We start from the raw sequence: 15,012 nt of genomic DNA on the forward strand, positions 1-15,012 counted from the left end.
TATTCCTTTTTTAAAGTGCAGTTGAATTATGTGCTGTGTATAAAGGGCTTTTAAAGTAGGAGAAATTGAGGATAAATGAGAACTAAGGTATAATCAACACAAATGAGTCTTTAGCTTTAATTTAACTCTTGACATTTATGTAGTCCTCTTTAAAACTGCATGAGTCAGTCAGAGTGACTGCTCTCAGTTTGTTTCACTATATATACCATTGCTGCGTCTCTGTTCATACCACTGCACTCATCCGGCCCTTATAAGGTCTTGCAGCACAGACCTGTCCCCTCATCCCTCTTGCATCCCATCCATACCCTCCCTCACGATTTCTGGTCTGGATTTCCTCTACTTGTCCCCCTTCCTCTCCCTGCTCCCTCATCTCGGTGTTATTTCTGGATAAACAAGTCAACTCAGACCCCAGAGTTCAGTCCCTCATTGTCTTTCTCTCCTCTCACCCTAAAGCCAAATCTGCATCAGCACTTTTCCTGCCTCACATCCGTGATGAATGTAAAAAAATAAAAAATAAAAAATATTAAGCTGCAGTCACCTGAAAGATCTCTGCTCGCTTTGAGAGTTGAAAAGGTGAAACTGATCAGAGGGCGTAATGTTGAATTCATAAACCTGTCTGCTACAGTAAGGAAGAGCAGGCGAGCAGTGAAGGACCAACGCAGACAGGGAGAGATTTTCCTTTTGATGCTGCTGTCAGACAAAGCTGTAATATGTCTTATTCAGACAGGAGAGGCACTGCTACATCACAGTCTTGGATGGCTCTCCGGCTTGTGCGTGTTCCAGGAGACTCCCACTTGGCCGCGCTCGGCTTGGACGAGTCTTGCATTTGGGAAGGAGGGGGATGGAATTTGGACGGGACGGGAGATGGGAAGAGGAGCGAGGGATCCAAAAATGTGCTGGACCGCTGTCCCTGTCACATCAAGCTCATGGCAGAGTTTCTCTATTGTGGCTATGCCAACTCTCCACCTGACAGCATGTCAGTGACTTAACCTGCACAGACAAAAACACAGTTTTCTCCATAGAGATGTCTGGGAGAACTGAGAATCCACTTCAAATTTAAATGTTAACAATTATATTCAGAGGGAGAAAATCAGGCACCAGAACAAATAAATTCACAGACAAAATTCCAATCTTCTCCAAAATGGCAATTCAATTTTATTTCAGTACTTATTCAATATTGTGAGGCAGTTAATAAGAACAATACTTTGATGTCATGTTAAATACATTTTTTGCCATATTTAACTAATTCAGCATGTTATTTTAGGTCAAAGTAGTTATTGAGGATACTTATTGTGTCCTTGACACACGTGCAGGGTTTTATTTTCAACCTTTGAAACCTTGGCTGCAGGTTTTCCCCTTTATTCATTTACTCATTTCCTATCTGATTAATGTGAATAAAGGTCACTAGCTGCACTAAAAAAAAAAAAAGAAAAGAAACTGAAACTGAAGTCTCTTTAATTTGTCACATCTCCGTAATAAAAAAAAACTGCACATGGATTAAAGATTTAAATGTGGTTCCACCAGAAGGTTCTACGACTGACGGTTCAAATATTTATTTGATGCAATAATTGTGTTTCACACAATGCTTGGCTGAGATATTTAAAAGTTAAACTTTTGTTTCTATTTGATGAAAATAGTCGTGCTGTGGGCCATCTCATGCTCCCTGGAAAATAATGGAATTACCATAGCAACCAGCGACTCAGCATTTTGTGAGTCTCCAGTGCGGGCATTACTCGGCAGCTGCTTCTTTCTTGTATTAAATGACGTAAAATGACAGGATGCCTGAAATAAGTTAGTGGCAAGGCAGGAACAAAATCACATCATATCAACTTTTCTGCTACATTTTATTCTTTTTCCAGACATTAGATATCAATTGTTTTGGATATATGCAAAGTATCATAAAAGTTTCATTGGTTTTACTGAATTTAAATGGCAACTGCTGAATAAAGACATTCGGAGAGAGACCTGAAGCTTAACAAGAGAGGGCAACAAATATGTCAGCTACTTTGGAAGTCACCTGAGAGGCAACGAAGCGCAACAAATCTGTCACATCGCTGTCTTTTGTCGACATTCGCAGTCGGAGTGACACGTATCAGGTGTCGTGTGTTTGTGTGTGCGTTGTGCAGGATTATAAAGGCGGCTGTAGAGGCTCCTGCCGCTCCTCACAGTTTCTCGCTGGCTCCCCAGGTGCAGTGGTGCAGGCCAGTGTGTGGGATTAGCTGGTATGCTCTGGCACTCTCCTCTCCTAATCCCTCTAATTTGTTAACAGGGCACAGAGGCAGCAACACACACAAACACACAGCAGTTTGTTTTGGATTGGCCTTGTTCTGACTGCAGGACTCGTTGCACGGCGTGAGGGACCGCGGATCTCTCCCTCTGCCTTCCTCTTCCTCTAATGAGCTAAATTCAATCTAATTTGGTTCTGATCTGTTCAGCTTTTCTTTCAAACCCACACCAATAAGACCCGTCTTTTCTTGCCAGGAATGCGTACAGACCTTGTTCAGTGATAATCCTTTGTTGGCTGGATAGCATGAGGAGAAGATGGGATGAAACTAAAGTTCAACACACACCACGGGTGGAAGAAGGACAGAGGAAAATTACACAGAAGTACAGAAAATTAGAAATAAAAACCAGCAGAGCTCATGTTGATTATCTTAAATCTGGTTAATTATGGTTGTACCAGAATGGCCTGCTGGATACAAACACTTCTTTGTTTCCACCACCTGTACATTTGAATTCAGGAGTTTAGCATCATTGCATTCAAATTATTTGACCAGACATTCAAATCCATATTTTTTCATACATTCACCCAGATTTTTGTCAATTAACATCCCTTTCAGAAAAGAAAAAAAAAAATTCAAGCAAAACAGAATATTTGTAAATTATTAGAACATAAGATGTTTCTATGTTCAGACTGCTCATTCAGACAGTATTTATTTTATAATGTTGCATTTCTTTTAGGTGGGACATGACATAACTATATGAATACTCAATCTTCAAACATAGATTGCTAGAGAAAAAAAAAAGATTCTTCAAAGAACCTCGAAGATCAAATTCACTTATTGGTTCCCAATTTAAACCCCTTTCATTTTGAATACTTTGCATTATTATTATTATTATTATTTTTAGCTGAAAAACGTGGAAATCTGTTAGACGGCAGCTCGTTTTGCGGCTTGCAGTCTGACAGCAAGAGCCTAAAAACCAGAAGGACTTTGGGGTTTGCCTCTTGGTTTTTGGCCAACAGCATCTGCGGTGATCTGAGCTCGGAGATGACTCACATTTCCCACCGGAGCTTCAACAAGACTTCTGGCCGGCCGGCGCGACGCGCAGCAGATAAATTCGGCTGTTGGAGCAAAAGATCTTGATGAGATTTAATTAAAGCTGCTGCTGGTACTGTATGTGGTCTCGTAATGATTCTAGTTGTGAGCTATTAGAACCAATTTAAAGTGCGTGTCGGGCTGCACTCAAACCACTTCATTCAGAGCTAACAGACTATTTAAAGAATACTGGCAAAGCGGCGCCGAGTGAGCTCCGTTTTTTGAAATGATCTCAGAGACACATGAAATAAACACCTCCTAATTCCCCCACAAGCAGCAACTAGCTTTGGTGCTGCTAGGATGTGTGCTACTTGACATGACTGGAGAAAATGCTGCCATGTGCTGATTGTGATGGACAGCAATGCAGGGCGAGGAGTTAAGCAATGTAGGACAGGAGGACGAATCTGACCGGAACCCATTTGAATTTCTCATACCAGCTAATTTTTCTCAGTGTTTGGTTGGGTTTAATGTTCAAGCTTTAATGACCAAAAGTGCAAGACAATGAATCACATTAGATAAAAGTGATACATCAGCCTGCTGCAGGGATCTGCGTAATAACTGGACGCAATAATCCCACAGCGCTCCGCCGACACTCGCTGCCTTAATCGCACTCTTTGCAGCAATGCACCCCCCCCCCCCTCTGTAATTGTACATATTTAACTCCCTCTCTCCCACTCTTCCTCCCTCCTTCATCTGTAATAGCTGTGATTTAATTTAGCTATTTAACCTGTAATTCCAGCAATATTTATTGAGGGCCGAGGGGGAGAAAATTGGACCATTAGCCGCCCCAGATGAATACACTGTGATGAAAATGAACGCCGCTAACTGCCAGTTGACCTCTGCACCTTTGCTTTTCTACTCTCTCTTCCTCCTTTTTTATTAGCAGCAGCAGCAGTAATTACAGCAAATTGAATCATAGTGAAAACTGGAATCAGTGTGTAATGAGAGTTTGATTCTGTGTGGAAAAAAAAAAAAAGGGAGGTGGAGTTTCACCTGAAGGAAAGATGGGAAGATCCAGGATGCAGAATTGGATTTGGGTAAATATTATGGTTACTTTTAACAATTTATAAGGGTTCAATAAACCATAGCACACACACACACACACACACACAAAATCTGTTCTTTACCAGATTCTAAACTCTTATAAATTATCCTCAAATGTACAAGAAAAACATGAAAGTATTCACCAAACAAAGAGGAACCAACAACAGAAACATAATGAGCAAAAAATGAATTATACTCCATGGTTCAGCAGCTCGTGGGGGCACCTTTAGCAGCCATAAATCTTGACTTGTTCTTTCCACAGTCGCTTCAAATGAACCAGTTTATACCAAGCTTTGAACAAATGGCCTCAAACTTAAACTTTGGTGTGCAGAGAACTTCACAAGGTGGCTAAATCACTGCGAGGTTTGCAAGTCATTCAAAAAAATATTTGGTCTTTAGCAGATCTTTGTTTTGCATTAGGTCCATCCTTTGTTTTTATAAGTTTCATTCATCCAAATCAGTTAAATCCAGATATGTTTTCATTCAATTAGATGAAGTTCTTCCGAGCTGAAGAGAGAAAAACTTTCTCTTTCATTTTCTCTAAACAAGCTGTATTTCTTCAGTTTTTATTTTAATTGTGCTGTCATGACGTTTACCATTCAACATTCTGACTCAAGCCTGTAGAGACGTTGTTTTTGTTTGACTTGTCTAAGCATTGCTCAGTCTAAATTTCAGTTGAATTTGCTGGGAACTAGCTGGAACATTTTCTGGTTTTCTCTCTGCAGAATTATGGTGATGATTCAAAGAGCTTGAAAATAAACTCATAATTATTTCCATGTTGATGTGGAGAAATAGTTGCACCTTTACAATCAATGCTTATGTTATTCTACCTTGGCATCATGTTAGGACGCACCTCTGTCCTACTGACCAGTGAAGCAGCAAGTGTGGTATTTATGTCTTTTTCTTTTTCACTCTGACCTCTATCGTTATTGTCAGAGAAGAATATGCTCTGTGCTTTTTAAGAACTCTAAGATGGCCACAATATATATAAATTAAGAGACATTTATGAGCACTTTTAGTGCTCATACATTTCTCTGCTCATTTATGTAATTGCAACAATAATCCATCAATCCAAGAAATAGAAAACATTAGAGCTTTTTCTCCATTGTTGCCCTCTCTCTATCATAAAAGTCCTGTTTGAACACCATTAACTTGCGATAATTACAAAGCATATTTAAAGCAACATGTATGTTGACTTGATAACTGAGAGGTCTTTAGTTTAATGTTTTGTCCTATTTCCAGCTGACCATACAGCTCCATTCATATTGTGGAGAGTCACAAATATTTTTTTTTCTCACAACTTTAGTCATGTGTAAATGCTTTGGAGTAGTTTGGAGACAAATTGACAATGACAGAAAAAAGGAAAGAGGATATATACTGGCCAAAAGGTGAAACTGAACAAAAACTGAAGAGATGAACTGTTAGAGCTCGGAGCAAAGTTCTCTGCAGGAAAATGATGAGATTACAAGCCAAAAACAAAGCTGCTGTGTTCATGTAGTTGCAAAAAGTCTATACATGCATCTGTTTATCTGCTTTGCTTCGTTTTTATTAGGTTTCATCAAATAGCTACTGGGTTAAATTGTGCTTCGGACACAATGATGTTCATTTTTTTTAATGACCTTTAATAATTTTATATTAGACAAAACTTTACAGATTTTAATGAGTGCCTAACAGACTCCAATCAGACTGAAGGAGTTGAAGAGCTGAAGATGATTCAGAGGTCACGTGTCCTCTCTCTGTATCTGAGAGGAAACCCCCGTTTTCTAAGGGTTTCCTACATCCGTCCAAATGACAAACACGTTGGATTTGAGACTCTAAATCGGCCTTAAGTTTGAGTGTGTTTGGTTGTGCCACCCTCTCAATTGTTAACGACTACAAGCCGCTTCCACGCTTCCAGTAAACAGAATTATTCAGGTATGGTAAAGGGATAGAAGGAAGTGAAACATTTTAGATTTTAGATTTGACAAAACCATTGTTTGAAGTGACACTCTTTTCTAAAAAAAAATGGCTAGAGCAACCCCGTCTACTGAAGTACTACGGGGTAAGAAATTGGATTATTCTCAGATGGATTTATTGCACAACTTGAGGCAAAATTTGTGAGAATGCCAGGTGGGAAACACAACCAAGACATTTTCTATCTTTTTTTACTTGGATCATTTTTTATTGCTTCCATGCTGTCAATGAAAACTCATAAAATGCAAATGAATGTTTTTTCTTAAAAAAAAAAAGATAAAGAAAAAAAATATTTATTTTTTAAATTTTTTTACCGATCAGTTCTTCATTGAATTATTTAGTTTCATTCTGTGCATGAATGTTAATTACAATAATCAACTGGATATCTGCTGATTCTTCTTCTGTTGTTTTATTCTACAAGTAGGCAGTACCCTACCCTACTAGTAAATTTCCAAATTTTATATTTTTTAAATGTTAAAAACAAATGTTCAAAACTGCATCATGTTTTATTTACTCTCATGCAACAATATATTTATTTTATGGAAATTAGAAATTAGTCACTGAACTATACACTTATGCTCATGTTTTCTAAAGAAACAAAGCTTTGAACATGTAAGACCATGCATTTCTAAGAGGATTGCTTATCTTTTTTATTCCTTAATTTAAAAAGAAACTATTATCTTAAATATTTTGACTTCAGAATATTTAATATAACCGTTTATTGTGTATCATCTTTATTCCATAGAAAATTTCCAACAGAATAGTTAGAAGCTTGAATATTTGACGTTACTCTCTGTCTTGGTAAAATCTTAATCACTTCCCTGACTGCTTGCAGAGCATCAGAGTCTGATCTACTGTTTGTCACTAAATTCAGATGCATGCTAAAAGTTGGAATAAAATGTTTTGACTTCCAGGATGCTGCAAGCATAAGATGGTTTATCTCTCTGTGAATGTTCACCCTGTGAGCATTGAAGCCTTCTATAAAAAGATGTCAGTGAACTTGTGTAACCTTTACAGACATACTCAGTGTAAATACTCATACAGGAGATCATAATTCAAAGAGTTGGTGCGTTCGTGCGTGCGTGTGTGTGTGTGTGTGTGTGTGTGTGTGTGTGTGTGCGTGTTCGTGCGTGCGTGTGTGTACAATAACACTCAGAGAGGAGGGACGTATCCGTGCAGTGTTTTCGCCTTCACTCCATAAAGCATAGCGCTCAGCATTCGACCAAATAAAGTGATGAGCAGCTCCTTCGCTCTCCCTGCTTTTTCATATGGAAATAGAAAATAATGGGGTGATTAAATAGAGTCGTATATTAAAGTACAGCTGACATTAGAATTAGCATAATGTGCTCTCGCCTCAGGCTGCATACTTTATTTGCCATCTGCGTTAGACTCCCTTCCCCCGGGAGGGCGCTCTCTTTCCCTCTCTCTCTCCCTCGCACTCTGTCTCTCACACACACACGCTCACGCGCGCACACACACTTCCCCAAGACAAAAACCGTGGCCCTCTGCTTCCACTGTGACCGGAGACAAATAGCGTCTCGGCGCATTATTTCACTCTCCAAAACACACTCACACACGCTCCTAAATGACTTCACTGATCAAATGAGAAGTTTGCAGAAAGATGGAGGCAGGGGCAGAGGGAGTGAATGTTTTTTTTATTTTTGGAGTGTTAAGATTCGACACTAAAACAGCTTGTGAGAAGCATGCAGACAAAAGCTGAGACATGGGGAGCTGTTATTTTCACTGTACAAGTGAGAGTGTGTGAGTGTGTGTGTGAACGTCCTGTCTGCTATAATTAAGTCAAAAGGCCTTACAGGACTGTAGAGGAGAACAGCTGTTCCACCTCCACGCTGCTCCTCCTTAATGCAAACACACTCACAGAGCGAGACAAATTCATGAATAATTCAGGTTTTATTTTTTTATTTTTATTACTAATATTATTGTAAAAAAATATCCTTTGTCTGTGTTTTTTTTTTGTATGTTTAGCTTACATTTAAATGTCTTAAATTTCATTGATTGCCAATTGGACACACACTTATATTTTTTTGCTATTTATTTTAAATAAATAAATGTTCCTCATAAAGTAAATGCATTTCAGCCTTACTACCAGTTAGCCAACACACACACACACACACACACATGCGTGCACAAACAAGGGCAACAATTAGAGCAGCATATGTTTTCCAAGCGATGTGAAATTAGTGCAGTAGGTCAAGAAAACAAGGTTTCATTAAATAAATACACAAGAATAAAAAAGCACAATTAGCATCATCTCTCTGGTTTTGGTGCGTGTGTCTGCGGCATCTTTAAGTCAGACAGAAAAACAAGTAGATTAATTTCTGTTAAAGAAAATAAAGATTGAGGATTCTGCTGAATTCTGGTTAGTTGCTTTTCATTTTAAATATCTCTCTGTGGCTGCATTTCCCCCTAAAATGTACTAAACGCTAAGGCTAAAAATAATTGCACTGTTGGAGTTACAGTGCATATATCTGCAATAAGGGGAATCCCAGGTTGACTAAACTGAAGTGAAAGGAAAGATATTTCCCTCAGTGAGAGATTAAGCACTTCTTTAAACACATATCCGTTGTAGGCCGACTGAAAATTCACTTGTCAAAAGCGTGATAAGTACATCGAATTTCTGCGACGGCATGATGAGTAAAAAGGTCTTCCCAGCTACTGAGAGTATTACATAGAATATAAAGTATTTACCACATCTCATTGCCTCAGTTGAAAAGTTTACACACTGCAAATGAGCTCTTATTAATAAAAAATCTATTGTTAATGTTTCATGATGGGATAGAGTTACGTTTAGGGTTGATATCTCTGAGAATATTAACTATAAAATCTTTATTCTGTTTTTTTTGTGTGTCTGCAGGTGGCAGAGATGAGCCCTCCAACTACATATGTACCACCTGTAAGCATCCTTTCCCCAGCGCCTGGTTCCTGCTGCAGCACGCCCAGAACACTCACGGCATTCGCATCTATCTGGAATCCAACCCCTCCAGCACAGCCCTCACCCCTCGACTCACCATGCCGCCGCCCCTGGGCAACGACTCCATCCCACAGTCCCCACTCACCAGCTTCCTGGGGGAAAACAATCCCTTCCACCTGCTGAGGATGACAGGGCCTTTACTCAGAGAACCACCCCCAGGCTTTGTGGAGAACCGTCTCCCCAACACCCCACCGTTTGTCAGCCCACCTCCCCGCCATCACCTGGACCCCCATCGGCTGGAACGCCTTAGCGCCGAGGAAATGGGCCTCATCTCACAGCACCCCAGTGCCTTTGAGAGGGTGATGCGGCTTACGCCGATGGCCATGGAGTCCCAGTCCATGGATTTTTCCCGGCGGTTACGTGAACTGGCAGGGAACACTAACAGCACTACTCCACCACTATCCCCCAGCAGGCCCAACCCTATGCATCGACTGCTAAACCCCAACCCCTTTCAACAAGGCCCTAAATCTCCCTTTCTGAGTACCCCTCCTTTGCCACCAATGCCCCCAAACAGCACCACCCCTCCCCAGACGCAGAACAAGATCAAGTCCTGTGAGTTTTGTGGTAAGACGTTCAAGTTCCAGAGCAACTTGGTGGTGCACCGGCGCAGCCATACTGGAGAAAAACCATACAAGTGCCAGCTGTGTGACCATGCCTGCTCTCAGGCGAGCAAGCTGAAACGCCACATGAAGACGCACATGCACAAGGCTGGATCCATGACGGGACGCTCAGACGATGGCCTTTCAACCACGAGCTCCCCAGAACCAGGCACCAGTGATATCACTGGGGAGGGGATTAAAAATCGTGACGGGGACTTCCAGGGGGAGGGTAATGAGGAAGAGGAGGAGGAAGAGGAAGAAGAGGAACTGGAGAATGAGAGTCGACCAGAATCAAACTTCAGCATGGAGTCTGAGTTCTACAGGAACAGGGAAAATGGTCCTAAGCCTCCTTCGGAAGAAAAGACATCTCTCTCCCTTGACAAAATGGTAGACGGTGGAGCGCTCAATTCCATTCAGCAGTATAATAATTTGATAGTTGACAATCGTAAAAGGATGCCCTTCTCCAAAAGGGGCTCTGATGGCCAGCGGGACACTGGGGACGAGGATTCTGTGGTTGGAGAGATGGATCACCACCAGCAGGAAGAGCGGACAACCATTAATGGCCGGAACTGTGGCTCCGGTGACTCTTTCTCAGGCTTGTTCCCTCGAAAGCCCACCCCCATCACCAGCCCTGCTCTCTCCAACTCCTCAAACAAGAGGATCAAGATTGAGAAGGACTTGGACATTCCCCAGGCACCACATATCCCTTCTGAGAATGTGTACTCCCAATGGCTGGTGGGCTATGCTGCTTCTCGCCACTTCATCAAAGACCCTTTCTTAGGCTTCACTGACTCCAGACAATCGCCCTTTGCCACCTCCTCAGAGCACTCATCAGAAAACGGCAGCCTGCGCTTCTCGACACCTCCAGGAGACTTGCTGGACGGCGGTCTATCCGGCCGCAGCGGCACCGCCAGCGGGGGCAGCACGCCTCATTTAGGTGGAGGCCCTGGTCCAGGTCGACCGAGCTCCAAGGACGGGAGGAGATGCGACACCTGTGAATACTGTGGCAAGGTGTTCAAGAACTGCAGCAACCTGACGGTGCACCGGCGAAGTCACACCGGGGAAAGGCCCTACAAGTGTGAGCTGTGCAACTATGCATGCGCCCAGAGCTCCAAGCTCACCCGCCACATGAAGACACACGGCCAGCTTGGTAAGGAGGTCTACCGCTGTGACATTTGCCAAATGCCCTTCAGTGTGTACAGCACTCTGGAGAAACACATGAAAAAGTGGCATGGAGAACATTTGATGACCAGTGAGGTCAAAATCGAACAAGCAGAGAGAGTCTAAAACATGTTTTCATGCTCTGCACCATTCTCCTTGGACTCTTAAAAAAAAAAGACAACAAATTAAGGGGGTAGCTGGATACTTTTGTATTGATTTTAGTTTAACTTTGTGTTTTTGATTAAAAAACTGCCAACTGAGAAAAAAAAATGAGATCTTAACAACTGAAGCTGTCTAAACTGCCTCATTTGGCATTCATTTTTAAACAATCAGTCTGATGAGTTTTAAATATGTGGAGCCTTTAACTGTGCAATAATTTCTGTATTTATTGGATTTTGTATTTTGGCACGTGCAGGTACATTTTTCTTTCTTTTTACAGTTTTTTTTTTTTTTTTTTTTTTTTTAAGTTAGCATTTTTTTTTATCCCACATGACATCCTGAGAGTCTCTTAAGCAAGCCGAACAGAAAAAAAAACTAAAAAAAACATTGTAGGCTGTTTGTTTTTCGGACACGGCTTGTAGGAAATTGTACATTAAAATAATTATTTAGTATCTTGAAAAGAAGCAGAATTCAATCTTCAATTTCAGAGTCAACTGCGAATGCTAGAGTTAATTTATTTTGCGTGACGATGATATGCGGACAACAATCCTTTTTGGCATTGTAGCATGAAATGACTGTAAACCATTTCGATATAATTGGATATGTAGCACTGAGTGTCATAACAAATAGTAAATGTCAAACGAAAGAAGATCCCAAGATTCATAAACCCTTAACAACCTAACCAGCCTGAGGAAACAGGTTCTCGACATGACAGCTGCTGAATCCTACAACTCTACAACTTACTAGTTTCTGCTCTAGTTTTTACTACATTAAACACCTCTGCATTATATTTTTCACCAAGCCTCATGATTTGTAGGAGTTATTAATAATTAGTAGTTGAGCATGAAGCCATGACGAGTCTGCACAGAGCGATACTTAGGACAGAGAAACAGAAAGAGCACATAGACGTCTCAGGGTAAAATATAACTGCTCAATTATTATTATTATTTTTTACCCGCTCGTTCTTATGCTGCCTTTCAAAACATTTCTTCTACATCGTTTTATAAATTTAAATTTTTTTGGCTAATGTAGTCAAATTTAATTTATTCTAAGAAGGGATTAGGTATGTAAGGAAAATTGAGTAGATGTCTGTAATGAAATTATTTAAATCTGACAACATTGTACTAGAAGTTTCCAGAGCAACATTTTTACTAACATTAAAATGATTTAAATGTTCTCTATCACATTGGGATGTTTTGAATTTCCAATCCATTTGTTTGCTTTAAGCCATTCCAACGTCATAGCTGCACTTTTATTAAAAATAAATAAATCACATTTATTTCCAATGCTGACGGTTCTCAGAAACAAACCGGCACTTTATGATTTATCCATCCGATGCACACGAAGAAAACAGCTACGCGGGAAAAAGGGGTGTGGAGCTTGGGATCTCCTGATGCTGGAGTGCCACAATTGTTAGGCTTAGCTTTCCCAAAGCTGGCACTATAAAAATGTAATAACTGAATGATGGGAGTAATTAGAATATTAATTTATTCTGGACATTTTTTGTACTGCCATTCAATTTGACTTGAGTGTGCCTTGAATTGTGATCTTCCTATTTATTGTCTGAGACAAATGTAACGCTTTCCCTGAAGCATCAAATTTGAGCAAAGACAAATTTACTGTAAAGTGAAATCTGACACTCAAACAGATAAAAAAAAAAATAAATTAAAAAAAATCAGCAGAAAATTATGAGTTTAGGTTTAGCATTAGCAGATTACCCAGCACAATAATAATGTGTCTGCGTGTATAAATATGTATGCATATGTACATATAAATGCACAACCTTTATGAATATATATAGATCTATATCAAATTTCACACAGACAAGGACACAAGTCTGTCCCAAAACCGGATCGTCAGGAAGTGAATAAAAACCTCACAAAAACTGGAGAAAAATCAGGAAAAACAGAAACTAGAACAGAATTTAGTGCACTCTGTCTTGAAGAAGTTTACAGTATTGATACAAGGGTTAAAATACATTTTTTGTGTATGTAAATCTCTTTTCCTTTTTTTAGTTTTGCTTCAAAATGTTTGATCTTTTTTTTCTTCATTGCTTCTCATTTTTCTTGACGGGTTTTGGTATATATATAAATATATATGAATATATATGACATTTTTCTGGTTTACTGTAAAAGTATAACAGTATTTGTAATATTGGAGAATGCTGGGGCATTTTACAGAACTATAAAAAAAATGCTGTTTCGTTTTTTATTTTTATTTTATTTTTTTTAATCTTTTATTTCACAGTCCAATTTAAATTGTGGGTCTCTGAAACTGTTTTTTGTCAATGTAACTGTAAAAGTCCTGAGTTTTAGTAGCTTTTCTTCTGGCTTGGGTGTAAAGAAATAAAAAAAAAAATAAATAAATAAATGAGCGGAAAACAAGCCTTGGGCTAAGACGAACTCGGTGATGGAAGTTTTTGGGAGGGTCGGTTCTGGTTTTCAGGAAGAATCACGGAGAATCCTGACCTGTATCTATTTTTATTCTTCTGGAATGGATTATTCTTCATGGATGGTTTGAATTACGTGTGTAGGCGCTTGCTGTCGTTCCTAAAGAGCTTGTCTTTTTTTTTTAACCTGTAGGCTGTGTGCATCCTTTGTGAATGAATAGGGGTGACTTTCTGACCAATCCGACTCATGGGCTGCCACGATCTGTTTGTCCAAACAGAACCTGATCAATTTGTACTGTTGTACTGAATCATGTTGTACAGAATGGGATCAAATAAAGGTTGTTAAACAGCCTTTTAGTGACAAAAACACACCTTGATGTTTTGGTTGTACATAGTTTTTTCTATGACTACTCTGTTTTCCTTTGGTTTGTCCTTTCTGTTTGTGATTTCTGACCGGCACTGGCAGTGGCCTGGATGTGGAAGGCTGGGGGTTCTCCATGTCAGTTTCCAGGCCTCAGCATGAGAACAGAGCACAAATACAAGATGTTACAAACGTCCATCTTGCTTGTCTGCCTCATTTTTTAAAATTCTTCAAGATGATTTGACAGAACATAGCAAGAATATTACTTGTGCAAGGAAATATTTACCGCTGAACAACTGGGAGACGGACACCACACCTGCCAGTGGAGGTGGGTGGGCTAGATTCAAAACATCTCTATAAAGAGATGTCTTCATGCTGTAAATTCAAAATCAACTCCTCATATTTTCCATTTGATCAAATTGCCCATGAGATCTACATTTAAGGTTATCAGGCAATTCTCTCTCTTCAGTTTACATACAGATCTCAGATATTCCACAACAACAATTCTATTTATTGTTTCTGAAATGTCTTTGTAAACACCATCATTTCTAGAAATGTATTCATCCACATGAAAGCATCAAAAATATCTCAGAAAGCTGACAATGTGCTACAATTCCAGATTTCTTAGATATTTACATTCATTTGAAAAAAATTAAATACAGTAGAAGGAATATTTTTGACACTCTTACTTCCTTATACTTATCTTGAACTGTGAGACATTGAAATTAAATCCCATACTTTTCCAGACTACATGGGAACTTTGTAATTTTTCCTGGCGTGTGTGTGGCATCCTAACCCCAAGTATGTGGAAAAATGGAACTGTCTTTTTCAGAAAGTTGTGTAAAGTCGATCAACACAGAAACATAAGAGGGATCATTTTGCAGTCACCACGTGAATGCAAGGCCAAAACTCTGAAAAAAGAAAAAAAAAAAAACTCTCTTTACTCTAATCAGGATGCTTCCTGATTGGCTGCTTACAGAAAACAACATGCTAATTTGATTCTTACTTTTCACTTTTCCTATTTTATACTTATTTTA

The 15,012-nt window shown here is 39.6% G+C and overlaps 1 protein-coding gene across 1 annotated transcript in view; it reads left to right on the top strand.

Moving 5' to 3' along the window:
- bcl11ba (BCL11 transcription factor B a) overlaps positions 1–14,171 on the top strand; it is a 40,522-nt gene extending 26,351 nt beyond the window's left edge. Inside the window, exon 3 of the mRNA XM_007553088.2 lies at positions 9,190–14,171. Coding sequence (XP_007553150.1) covers positions 9,190–11,192 — 2,003 coding nt within the window. The 3' untranslated portion in view covers positions 11,193–14,171. The remainder of the gene's footprint in view (positions 1–9,189) is intronic.
- The last annotated feature ends 841 nt before the right edge of the window (positions 14,172–15,012 follow it).

Source organism: Poecilia formosa, unplaced genomic scaffold (genome assembly GCF_000485575.1).
Source record: "Poecilia formosa unplaced genomic scaffold, Poecilia_formosa-5.1.2 Scaffold54, whole genome shotgun sequence".
NCBI classification, from domain to species: domain Eukaryota; kingdom Metazoa; phylum Chordata; class Actinopteri; order Cyprinodontiformes; family Poeciliidae; genus Poecilia; species Poecilia formosa.